A 13,643-nucleotide genomic window follows, 5' to 3' on the forward strand; every position below is an offset into this window, starting at 1 on the left:
GAAAGAGATGACAAGGCTCTGGACAAAATCTGAGTGCAACAAAGTGTGATCGGAGTTTGGCTAATCTCGTACACAAGAGGGTCTTCAGAATGGCAGTGTATATTTTGGCTGTTCTGCTTTTGAAAGATGAAGAAATTCACAGTGGAGTAGTGAAGTGGTTCAAAAAAAACTGCAGACACTGGTTTTCATTCTAACCTTAAATGAACTTCCTGAAGTATCAAAAGCTGTAAATTGTTTTTAAGTAGTAATTTTTCATGTCTAATAAAAATGATTAACCCTCTTAATGGCATTATTACATTATTTCAGAAACAGGTAGTCATATTACAAAAATGAATAGATCCATATTCATAAAAGAACTTCCAATTAGTCAAATAAGTTCTGAAAACTAATGGTTTCATTTTTGTACTGTGCTATGGTAAATGATTCATTTTGAAAGTGGTTACATTTTGTACTGATGAACCGTCAACCTACAGTTGAAATCAGTGAAGTTATAAATGCTGAAAATATGGGTGCCAGGTAACTGAAATTTCAGTCATTTGTGGAAGGTGAAGAGCTCAGAGACAAAGACACGTAATTCAGTAAGCATCTGTCCTTAACATTGCGCCTGCCACCATGCTCTTAGTCCATTCAAAGCTCTTCACAGACTTCTCAGGAACAAAATGATGTAAAATATGAAAATTGGTGTGGCCCCAGACTCTTTGCTATATCTACTGGCTTTGCCCCGAGTAAATAAAATTCTGGAGTTCAGTCTTCACAACCCTTTCAAAAATAATGAAATGTCTGATTCGTGCACTGTTTGGAACTGCCCCGATGGGCCTACAATTACTTAAGCAACAGCTAGACTCTCTGGCATTACCTAGTGCTGTCAAACTGGTGGGGAACTATCTAACCCTCTTACAACCATTAGATAAGAGACAAAAGGCAATATCTTAGATTAGAGAAAATCTGATACTTAAGACGGTTCTCTGATACACTGTAAAGAATACTGCAGCTGTATATTGTATTTATGACCGGTCTAGAGCTATTTAGTTGTGTTGAATCCCATTTCCTCTTTTGTATTTCTATTTTATTCTCCTTTATTATTTTTCATTAGTTAATGTAATTACTAATCCCCCTATATGGTTTGGAATGACGTGGAGGAGGGAGAGGGGGCATTGTGGAGGTAATGCAGGGTGTGGGGTTTGAGTCGGTGGGGGTGGCTCTTGTTTGGATGAGGGGGTGGGATAATTTGAGGGAATTATTGGGGGGGTGTACAGTTGTGAGGAAAAATGACAAATCAATAAGAACAAACTTAAACATTTATCCTTAAATCTGACTTTCAAATAACACAAGTAAATACACCTTTTCTTCAAAAACTCATTTTGGCAAGTTATTTAGCTGAACTCTCCACATGCATGTGTGGGGCTAGTAGGGCAAGGCTTTATCCAGTGCTCTGGATACACAAATTACATAAATTACAACTATAAACTATATATTGTTTTGATCTATAGACTTACCATTTCAAAATCACAATTGGTATGTCTCTTCCATGTACATATCATGACATTTAACGTACACCAAGATTAGCTAACCTCGCTAAACTGTGTCTGTGAAGAAAAAAATGTCTCTGAAGAAAGAAATATATGTTTTCGTGGTTGAGTCAAGGACACATCTTGATTGAATCCCAGACAGAGTAAACAACCACATTTTAAATCATCATTCATGGATATATATTTTTAAAAACCACTGGAATAGACCATTTCCAATTAATATGGATGAGGAATGAACAAATTTGACGCAGCATGAAAAACTCATGTTAGCCCCTCTCACCTTCAAGTGAATTCCTTAACTAACCTTCGGTCAGAGTCTACCACTGGATCGGATGGAGACTCGATAAGAAGTGACTGCAATGTGTCCCTACTTCACACAATATTTAGTCTGTCTGCTTCCTCAATAAAAGTTAGCGATAACTGGCTAAACATTGTTCACTGTTCCTGCCAAATAAATAACTAAATAAGGGAATTCCAACACTGCCGTATGCCAGTACTCAGTTGCCTTGCCAGCATTTCCAGTCTGTTTTATTGAGCCATAACCCCATTCTGTCTGGCTGAAGGAATCAAAATATACTGAGTGCGACCAGCTTTTTGATCAACAAAAATGCTTTTTCAGATAAAGACAACTGACAAGACTAACACATGAATATTTTCAGCCAATTAAACCAACATCTAATGCATGTAAATTTCCAAACAATTTGTCATGTTGCATTGGCTGGGTCAAACCACTTTGTGCTCCAGGTAAATTACTGGTGTGGCCCCTATAGCACTCCATAGCATCCGTTTACACAAGGCATCAATGGCGAAGAGCTTTCAGGCTGACAAACCCCATAAATATTGAATTATGAGCAGATATGCATTGCCTACTAAAAGCCTTGATCTTATTTTTTGGACAGAGAGAATGGCAGCGGGGAAAAAGAAACCACATTCTGTATCCATTCAATAATCATCTCACTCAAGATGTTTTTTTTTTTACATAAAATATAGCTTTGTGTTCAGATGAATTTCAGATTGATTGCACTCAGAGACAGTGGTTAGCCTGTTTCACAGATCCTGGTCAGCAGAAACATTAGTTACACTATATACCTAGCAATTATGAACGTTAAAAAATACAAGAACATGCATACATTTTCTAACATACTCTGTCCGCATAAAAAAGAATCACTTGCAGGCTCCAATTGTGTCATTATTAGGTGCATGTAAAAAAAAGGAAATTGTGGCTATATCGGGAGACTTTACCAATCCTGACAGGTTGTACATTTAGACAGAGAATGGTCATTTCACTCTTGCAGCACTGTAAATCTGCAGGTCCCAATACATTTCCCAACTGCCCATTTAAAATGAATGGCCTCAATTGGCTTATTATTGTTGACGGCTCTCTCTGGGCTCGCTTGCTTTGTTTCCTGTTTAGTCGTTCCTGTTTCTGTATCCGGAGCTTGTGAGGGAGGAAGCCACATCTTTAATTATGTATCCAGAGCGCTGGACCGGGCCTTGCATAACTGCTGGCCTCGCTCCAAACAGACATGCGGGGAGAGGGAGAAGGAAAGGGACAGAGCGGCACTAGCATCTTTTTTTCTTTTTTTACAGGAGTCAGCACAAGGCGATAAACTACGTCTAACCCTACCCCGCCACCCTCCTCAAGGTCAAAGCACACACTAAAATAACCTTCAAGCTCTTCTACAGTGGCCTGGTCATCCAGAGAGGTGGGCACCTTCTCCGGACAGACCCGCGGAGCCAGGACGGCTTGAAGCGGAGGGTCGCAGGGGGGCAGAGCGAGGGGGTTTGTTCAGCATTGCCCGAATTTCCTTCCTGGCGGCCACCGAGCTTTATTCTTTTTGTCCCTGCCTCTGAATGGGAAGTCATGCTCTAAAATAACCCACAAAGAATATCTGGGAACAATTTCCACGTTTCCACAAACAAAGAGGGAAAACCTGAACCGACGCGTCTCTCACCTCGACCAAAGCGGCCTGTAAAGTACACACACTCGCGCGCCGCGAAACAATGGGCGCGTCTCAGCCCTCCCCGTGCCTTATTTTCAAAAGGAAGCGAGTTATTACGGTCAAGGCGGCCCTGGAGCGCGCCACCAGAAAATCAATTACGCGGTAATGCACGGTATAATTTGTCGGGCATGCCTGTATCACGTTCCTCGCTCACTGAAGGATGCTTAAGCGATCCGCGGCTGAAACACTTTGGAGAATGGCTGTAACGGATTTCATATCCTGTGCATCCATTTGTTGAACGGCCAAAGCTTTGACAGTTTAGGCAGCAGAGGAATCCCCTCCCTGAGCCTTTCGGAAATTGCTGTGGAAAAATCGATAGATCACCTTCATGATGATTTGTCCAACATTTAGGCTTAAGTCCTTTTCTAGTTTAGGTGAAACCCACAACCATTTCTTACATTGGTCGTACTCGTTTTCTTGGCTATAAGAAATGAAAAATGAGATAAACTGGTTGATGCATCTTCAGATTCTTGGCTGAACAAAACAGGTTAAAAAATCTCATGATGTGTGGGTGCTGAACGAAAGAAAAATATAATATATTGCTGTGTTTAAGTACATTTTCACATGTTCTGTGTTTACCTCAGTGACTGTGTGATTCACATCTCCAATTCATCTGGATTAGACTTAGTCAGACCAGTGTTAGTCATTCTGTAGTGACAGGCAGGCAGATCTTGATGTCCTTCCAGGATACAGGGGTTCAGGTAGGAACCTCATTTGTGTGGGGTTTTTTTTCCCGGAGAGATAGCGTGCTAACAGGCTTGGGGAAAACACATTGCTCAACACAAGTAAGCAAAAGTATAAATTTTCCTTTGACCGTTACAGGGGTCATTTCCCTTTTGCTCCCTCAAATTTGGGATGCCCAACGACGTTTGCGAAACAGTCCAATCGCAGAAAATCAGTTTAGGAGAGTAAGGGCCAGCCAGTGTCCTCGGACACGCGTGGAGCCAGCTGCCAGTACGTTTGCATTTCTGCAGTACCCCAGCTGAAATGGGCCTACAATACGTGGGAGGACTGCATTTCCTGCACAGCTGGCTTGGCAGACCAGGGGAGCATGATCAAGTTATGAGGTGGTAAGGTTGCCTTGCTGACTAAAACAACCCATTCCATCTTGTGTACAGTTTTCTGAACAAAACAAAAAAATAACAATAATAATAATGCTTTTTATTCATGATGTGCTTTTAATACACCCAAACCACTGCATAGTGTAATGTCATTGAAGTTTAACAGATCTGAATTGCAGATTATTTTGACATTCTACACTTTCAATTGACACAAACTTTGAATGACTACATTTTGTTTGTTGCAACATGGCCTAATTTTTGATAAATACAGGCCTAAATTTTCAGCAGGGTAAGCCACCCCGAGCCTGGAAACTTACCTTCTACGGATGGCTCGCTTAGAAGGCAAATTAATTGTCCACACCTGCACTGATGACGATGGCTTTGCCAATTTTTGTCTGTGCAAGTGACAGCACTCAATCGGTCTTTCAGAAAAAATAAAGGGGTTGAGAGTGCGTTCCTTCACACAGCACGAGTGTGATATGCTACCCCTGGTGGACTAAGACTGGTACTGCAAGGAGTAAAATATCCAACCTCAGACTGCCAGATAAAGAAAAGCCAACTGTACTGGGGGTTAGTTACCCAACACTGCCAGCCTGATTGATTCAGCTCATTTCATCCAGAAATAACAGAAACGTTCCAATTCACACAAATAAAACTCAGCCAAAACACAGACTCATAAGAGCATGGGAGGAAAAATTCACTTTACTGTTTTTAGGAAGTCAAGAGTTATGAGGGGGTAAAAGCACTTGTGACAAGCACAGTAGGCCAAGTGATCTTTCGAGAGGTGGATCCATTATCGGTACAATCACAACCCCCACCCCACCCCAAAAAAGATACTGTTAAGGATAAACAATACCAGCACACTTAAGGATATTCACAAAAAAAGTGCCAAATTGTCTTCGGGATAAACTAAAGAAGGATGCTAAATTTAAATTCTTTTTTACAAATACATGACCAAGTTGAGTCATACCATCCATCTGACGGTCACTAGTCATATTTTCTGCATAACATGCAAAATATTTCAGAAATGCCACAGACAAAAAGGGCCTTTTGAAAAGGGCGATTTGCAGCGGCTTGTAGATATTAGTCCTCCCTCCATGTGTGCTTCACTCCTTTTCAGCCAGAAGGATTCAGCCAGCTTTTTTCTATTTGTGTTTCCACACAGTCTCACAGTATAAACACACTGTGTGGCACGGAGCTCAAAAATGCACAAAGATCAACTCATACTGACACATACATGTTCTTTAAAACAAAACACAATTTTTACCTTTCAAACGATAAAATCCTTTTTAAGCGATAAGCCCGTTTGCCCCGTACATGTGCCCCGATCGTCCTCTCTCCAAACTTGCCATTGGGAAACGCACCCCTTTTCCAGCCAAAAACACACACGACGCAAGCACGCCTCATTGCCCTTCGATTACATTTTAATCACTCATTACTTTACACATGAAAAGAAGCTTTTGTTCCTCCTGCCGCAGAAGCACAGTTTGTCTTTCCGGCCTGTGCTGGTGGATAAATGGCGCCTCCTGAGGCGCGCGGCAGACTGTGCTGTGTGGCCTGTGCTCCCACAGCTGCTGCTTTACACTTACACACCGACGAAATCAATCAGCTCCCCACAGCACACCGAGCTGGAGCTAGCCAAGATGGGGAGAGGGGAGAGGACCACAATTTGAAGAGTGTGCGCACACATGCCCACGCACACACCCCGATCTCCCATAACAGAACTGGGTCAAATGCGTACATTAAATATTTCAATTGCTGTCAACTATTTTTTTCATAAAATATTTAATAATTAATTCTTTAACAAATGGTACTTTCGATTACGTATTTGGAAGCCCATTTAAAAAAGCCCAGATCAAAATGTTGAACATAATTGAAAGGGAATGCATTCTAAATATTTGAAATGTGGTATTTACAATTAAAATTACAATTTATTTGATTTGAAGTAATAATTGATCTTACTTAATGGTTTAATTACAGCACTGGTAGACAATTCTGAACCTATGGCCATATTTGTATAACTCAACAGGAATAAAATTTATGTTCACATTTTTCCGGATAAATCCAAATTGACAAAAAAATGATATCCAGTCATTCAATCAAAATCAGTCATCAAAATCAGTCATTAAAATCAGACTGTTAAAGGAGAACAGGTCTCATCTCAAGTCTCGTATAATGATTTATTTTCTTTCATTTCTGTGTGAACTTTCACTTAAGGCTTCCATCACTCCCAAAGGCCCAGCGTTACAGGGTATTAAATACATATGAAAAGTACACCAGTATTTACAGTATTTTAAGGATGCATCTTAAAATAAAGCACTAATTTAGGTTGGCATAAGTCAGTATAACATAAATAATTGCATTTTAAACTGAAATATTTACGTACTCCTGTATTTGACCCAGATCTGTCCCATACATGACTCAACAATTTCCCGTCATCTCCCTGTCCTCATCCCTCCATCTCCTGAACCCCCCCCAAGTGGTTCTCCCCTCCCCCCTGCCCCTCAGTGCCTCAGCAGGACGTACTCCTGCACCGATTCGGGCAGGGGCAGCTCCTTGACGGCGTCGGGCAGGAAGCGGGCGCCCAGGCCCCCCCGGACGGCGCGGCGGGCCAGCGAGCGCAGCGAGGGGGGGCGCGTGGCCTCGGCGCCCAGGCGGGCCAGCAGCTGGGGGTCCCGGGCCAGCTCCGGGGGGGCGGGCCTCCCCGCCGCCCGGCACAGCAGCCGCAGGCACTCCTCCTCGCGCTCGCCGCCCAGGCCCCGCCCCAGCAGCGCGGCCAGCCGCGACACGGGCGTCTGCCCCTTCAGGTTGGTCACGTGCGCCTGCGCGCCGAACTCCAGCAGCACGCGCACGCTCTCCAGGTTGCCCTTCATGGCCGCCCAGCTCAGCGGCGTGTCGCTGTTGTAGTCGCGGGCGTCGGGCCGGGCCCCGCCCTCTAGCAGGGCGCGCGCGCACTCGGGGTTGTCCTTGAAGGCGGCCCAGTGCAGCGGCGTGTCCTTGTTCCCGTCCAGGGCGTCCGGGAGCGCCCCGTACTCCAGCAGGAGCTCCACGCAGCTCTCGTCCTTCTCGGCCGCGTAGTGCAGCGCCGTGCGGTTGTAGCCGTCCACCGCGTTCACCTGGGGGCGGGGAGGGGAGGGGCGGGGCAGGGGGGTGGGCGGGGCAGGGAACAGGGCCCAGGGTGGAAAACAGCCAGATTAAGGGTTGCCAGGGATGAGATTTAGAGGACAGAGGGGCGTGCAGAGAGACTACTCCTTTCAGTTTAGCAGTTTAGCTAAGGGAGCCTAAAACTGCAGTGACATCACTGTCAAGAGTAAAACTGTGGCAAAATCCCACACTGAGTAAAACTGCGGAGATATTACACTTTCAAAGTTAAACTATGGAAACATCACACTCTCAGAGTAAAATTGCAATGACATCACACTGTCAGAAACTGATGACATTTTTACTAACTTCTTAAAAAATGTTCTCAGACAAAGGTTCGTGTTTGTATGAAAATTCCAGACTTGCCTTCTGCATAAAAAGCAAGTATGTGCATGTGTATGTACAACGCCGTCGGGAACAGTAGGAATGGGTTAATTTATTCCTCTCGGTGCAATAATAACATGACTCTTGGTTATTATAACCTTGGTGCACGTTGCCATCAATCGTAAAGGTGGCTGCCACTGACAGGAGACCAATTACGGTCCATGTTTGGGCTGTTAGAGTGCGCCTGATGATGGTGCAGTGACTGTTGGAACAATGCCTGGGGGCGGGGTCAGGACTGTTAGACAGTGCCTGGGGGCGGGGCAGTGTCTGGGGGGGCGGGGTCAGGACTGTTCGACAGTGCCTGGGGGCAGAGCTGTGAATGCTGGGACACTGCTATAAAACACAGCTTTAAAATAAACTCCCTCTATTTATCAGTTGCCATAGTGTCAGGATATCATGGTTATCATTTTTATCAAGACCACACACACAACTGATACACTCCGCGCCTGAATTTTATTCCTATAAACGTTTCATTTTGTCTTTCAATTTTTTTCTGTTTGAAGACCGAACCATATACTATTCCATACCAGCCTGCTGAATTTTTTTATTTTATTTTTTTTTTACGTTAGCTAGCCAGCCAAATGAGAACTCTCAAGCAGCTCTTAAAAAAATGCAAAATGACTGGCAAGGCGCTAGTCACCCTAACTACTGAGGGTACTAGAATTAATAGCGGAGTAAATGCTCAGTAACATCTACCGGGGCACTTTACCAGTGTTTGTCAGTCAGTATGGAAGATTCTGGAAGACTCCAGACTCTGTGGGAGAAGGTAAACCCTGCTGTGAGATGTGTGCTGGCGGGACTGCCCTGAGGCTGCCAGAGCCGTACCTCTGCCCCCTTCTCCAGCAGCAGCTCCACACAGTCCACATCGGCCACCATGCAGGCGCAGTGCAGCGGCTTCAGCGTGCCGTGCATCCGGTTAACATCCGCGCCCTGAAACAGGAGGAGAGGGGGTCAGATCCCTGAGACGGGGGGAGAGGTCGTCAGATTCCTGAGACAGGGGGAGAGGGAATCAGATCCCTGAGATGGGGGGAGAGGGGGTCAGATCCCTGATACAGGGGGAGTGGGGGTCAGATCCCTGATACAGGGGAGAGGGGGTCAGATCCTCTGAGACGGGGGGGAGAGGGGGTCAGATTCCTGAGACGGGGGGAGAGGGGGTCAGATCCCTGAGACGGGGGGGAGAGGGGGTCAGATTCCTGAGACGGCTGGAGAGGGGGTCAGATCCCTGAGACAGGAGGAGAGGGGGTCAGATCCCTGAGACGGGGGGGAGAGGGGGGCAGATCCTTGAGACGGGTGGGAGGGGGGGTCAGATCCCTGAGATGAGGGGAGAGGGGGTCAGATCAATGAGAGGGGGTCAGGTACTGTGTCTAGAAATTGTGCTATGGCAGTAGTTTTATATGCGTTTCTGCCCTGACAGCAAAACGGTCCATTTTGAAATTCTGTGCAAGATGAGTAACCCAGTAGTGCACTAAACCCCAGACTATTCCTGTATTCATAAAACCTTTAGGTAGACAACCAGAACAGCCCTCCTGAGGGATTTCTCCTTGTCATCACATTCTAAAGAGGTGTATTTCAAACAACTCTGAAATAAACTAAACAAAACTACACAAAATGTGATTCTGAGGGGTTAGTATTCTGGTCCTCCATCTGATCTTGGAGCCCACGCCAAAGGGTGAAGGGAAGGCATAAAACTGCCTTCCCTTCTGGGAGAAAAGGAACAATGCGACCTTTGTTGCGATCGTAGGCTCCTGTACTTGCCACGAGAGGCTGTACCTCGGCAGTGTGACTGAAAATAAAGGTCAAGAGGACCAAGTTGCCGCCAACTAACATAAGACTCCAAATAAATTCGGACACTTCCTTTCATAACAGAATAAACTGTGTACATGACACATCACATCACATCTGTAGTCTTCAGGAGCACGATGCTAAAGTAAGCCTGGATCTCAGGCAAATTCATAACCATCCTGCTGTTTGGCCTACATCTTTCTAACAGATATGGGGCTGTGGGAAGTGTGTGCTCACAGCGTGTAATTACGAAATACTGAGTTATGCAGCTTTTTCAAATTGAGCCTGAGAGTAACAGAACCATCCGACTGTTCTCTACCACATTGAACAAATGACTTAAGTTATGATGCATTCTAAAATTAGGGAGAAAACTATGTAATTATGTTATCACAAGCACAATTTCAAATGCACATTTCTTTCACTCAGAACTGATGACATATTCAATGCAGGTTAAAGACTACAATTACTTGTACAGGTAAATGCCAATTAAATAACACCTGAGCAATAAAGGGGACCAGGGCCTGGAAACTGGTCATATTTTTTGCAGAAATGACCACAGTGATCTTAACATTAACTGATTGGCTGATTAAAAGGGCTCATTATAAAAGCCTAAATATCTGATCAGCTTGACAATCCATGACAACCACGCTGAGTGCTGGATTCGGCTTACCCTGCGTATGAGATCCTCCACATTGTCGTGCGGGAAAGAGCGGATGAAGGCGATGGTGCGAATCAGCCGCTCAGACAGCGAGTATTTACTCTGAATGCTCTGCATTATGTACCACATAGTAGAACTCATGTGGGCCGGAGGACCATACCACCCGAGCCTGGGTGTCAGCGGGCAGAACAGGCACCACGAGCAGAGACAGGAACCTCAATCCCGAACAGCTGTGGAGACAGAAATCCACACAATGTGTTCAAAGTTTTAAACAACGTTCTAAAAATGATTTTGTCGATTAACCATATTGACAACAGCATACAACGCCGCAGAATTGTGCGAAAATAATTTTAGAGCGCAGGAACATTCATTCAGGCATTTATATGAGGAAACTGCAACAAAAACAACCAAAATGTGTACCGCAGTTACAGATAAAGCTAAAAAATAAAAACTAAGAACAATAATACACCGGTAGGGGGCAGTTCAAAACCATAGTTGCACACATATGGTAAATACTGTTCAAAACCCAAACCAGCCAAGTTATTTTTTCTTAACATCACTGAAACTGATGTGGCGGATATTATCGGCTTAGCTACATAAAGATAATTTGATTATCGCATCAAACTAGCCAATTCAATGCACCAACTAACGTTACATGACTGATACTATCCTATTAGCATCTAGCCATCTGGCTAACTTCACATTTAGTCAACTTAGCATCAACCGACTGACATAACATACTAAATCGATGTGCAAATTATGTCCATTTTACAACATAATTTGTCTTAGGTATCTAACGTTATCTGTATTTTCCTGATGTAACTGAAGTTAGTTAGTCTATTTCTTTTTTAAAGCTAAATCAGCTAACGTTCTGGCAATAAAAGAGCAATTTCGTCAGAAGAGCACATCTTAACGCCTTTTTTACATCAATTAGCTTACTAACCACACTATTAGTCCATTAGCAGCTATACAGGACAAAACATGACAATTTCGACCCTGCAAACTGGCGATAACCGGTTAGCCAGCTAATCTACAGACGACTTACCAACAGTACTAGACTAGTCTAGCATTGCAAATTTCCAAAATGGACATCGAACTACAGTAAGCAAACGTTACCGGTTTCAGGTAAGTATTCGGGTTTTTTCTTTAAAAATAGAAAGAATTAGAACATACAGACAGACGCCCCAGGGTTTAGGGCGGTCGCTCCTCCTTCGAGGTATGTCAACAACTTGAACACTCAAGGGACAAAACCAAATTACATATCCAATATGGCGTCCTAGTTTCTTCTTCTGTGGTGTTAGTAGTCTTCACAGCTTCCAGTCTATGCTTCCAGGTCGCTGGGCCAATAGAATCCTGAAACTAGGTTACATTTTACTGATCAGTGTAGGTGAGGTTCTGACAGTGAGAACATTATCAGAACCATATACACGAATAACAACATACATTCCCCAAAAAGACAAAATATTTTATATTTATTTTCATAAATCCTTCCGGTCATGTTTAGCTAGCTGTTATGCGAATGGTCCTCCTAAACGTTGATCACCTGGAATATTGGACCATAATCCATATACAATATCCGTGACCATAGTAAATCCAGAAAACCAGATTTAATGATAGTCAGCCCGCGCTTTCATTTCCGATGTGTAATGTAATTCGAGAAATGCCGTCTATAATGTTCCGGCCTATTACCCAGCTGTTGATAGCTTGTGAATTGTCTTATTGTAACGGCCAATTATACACACCATCATTCGAAACACTAAAATTTAACTGCATATTTCAACAGTATTGCTCCATCTCCACCTCTCCGCTCGCTGACTCATGACGCGGATAAAAAAAATTCATCTTGACACACAAGATCAGGCTGCAGTTACTTCGTGAACACGCAAGCTTTGTGCCGCGGTAGGCAACATCATGATGGCCACCAGCGTTCCATGTTGGGAATACTTGCGTGATGTACAGAAACACTAAAACGGACAACCAGATACACTTAAAGCGTACAAACAACGAGAGTCTGTAATAAAATGCCATTCATACAACTAACCTCACTGCAGAGTATTTCTAAAAATGTTAATCATTGAGAAAACAGGTCGATATATTGGTAGGTAGAAGAATGGTTCTTTACACCATTATGGAATCACTACTGGTTGTTGCCCAACCGGAGCATGTAGTTACACTCCCCATGATGGAGAGAAAAAAAGAGAGCTGGAGTAGGGACAAAAGCATAGAGGTCTTTCCAAACCATGTCGTAAATACCACAACAAAGGGTCTTGTCAAAGCTACGGGTACGCATGACACCCACCCCGTATTGGTAATCAACCAAGACCATGCAATTCACACAGTACAAGTTACACTATAACCGAGACCTGGACGTCTGCATGCTGGTTTCCTTCATTGGGCTTACGTTACATTTGGCAACAGCTGCTGCTCTGTTCAGGTTGTTATCCTTTTAGGTCCAAGTAGTTTTGCACGTTCATCATTCTCCACATGCCAGAAATCCCTTGCCAAATATAGTAACCACTCTGCGCTTTTCCTGTCCATACTCTGAGATATAGCAGATATCCCCGGGAAATATCAGGGTTCAAAAGTATAGTACCACAGGTTTACCAATTAGTAAAAAAAAAAAAACAAGCATGGAATCGTCCAGTACCCACGGCGCAACTCACTTCCGCAGACACATTTTAGCTGGCACCATCTGTGCATGTCCTACTAAACAAAGCACCACCTGCGCATGCGTCCCACAAAACGTCCCTCAAAGGTCGTCCGTGAGTGAGCGAGTGACCACAATTTGCCATGCATAGCCCACGGCGGCAGTTCCTGCACACCGTGGGAAAAAGAAAGAAAAAACAGCATCTCACATGGTTTGACTTCACAAATCAGTAAGTTGAATAATCCTGTACACTATATTATACTGTAAATGCTGTACACATCTTGTGTTAAAGACCAACAAATATCAAATTTGCACCAAAGCTCTGAAGTGATGCAAGTAAATAAATGCCATGTTTTTAGAATGAAAGGTCCACATTGATTTATCTTCCAGTGGAGTGGATTAAACAATTGAGGAGGAAAAAAATTGAATAGTCTCTTG

At 43.8% G+C, this 13,643-nt stretch overlaps 1 protein-coding gene across 2 annotated transcripts; it reads right to left on the minus strand.

Annotated features, from left to right (window-relative positions):
* Window positions 1–5,269: 5,269 nt before the first annotated feature.
* asb8 (ankyrin repeat and SOCS box containing 8) lies at window positions 5,270–11,890 on the minus strand. Of its 2 annotated transcripts, none has more exons than XM_064299003.1 (4): window positions 11,732–11,890; window positions 10,571–10,788; window positions 8,944–9,048; window positions 5,270–7,709 (listed from the first exon to the last, which is right to left on the minus strand). In XM_064299003.1, exons 2-4 carry the CDS (start codon window positions 10,697–10,699, stop codon window positions 7,098–7,100), a joined length of 846 nt encoding a protein of 281 aa, XP_064155073.1. In that variant the 5' UTR covers window positions 10,700–10,788; window positions 11,732–11,890; the 3' UTR covers window positions 5,270–7,097. The 2 variants fall into 2 exon arrangements, with proteins under 2 accessions (XP_064155073.1, XP_064155074.1); XM_064299004.1 differs by having other exon boundaries at window positions 11,604–11,744.
* Window positions 11,891–13,643: the final 1,753 nt, after the last annotated feature.

The sequence above is a fragment of the Anguilla rostrata genome, chromosome 11, assembly GCF_018555375.3.
Source record: "Anguilla rostrata isolate EN2019 chromosome 11, ASM1855537v3, whole genome shotgun sequence".
NCBI classification, from domain to species: Eukaryota; Metazoa; Chordata; class Actinopteri; order Anguilliformes; family Anguillidae; genus Anguilla; species Anguilla rostrata.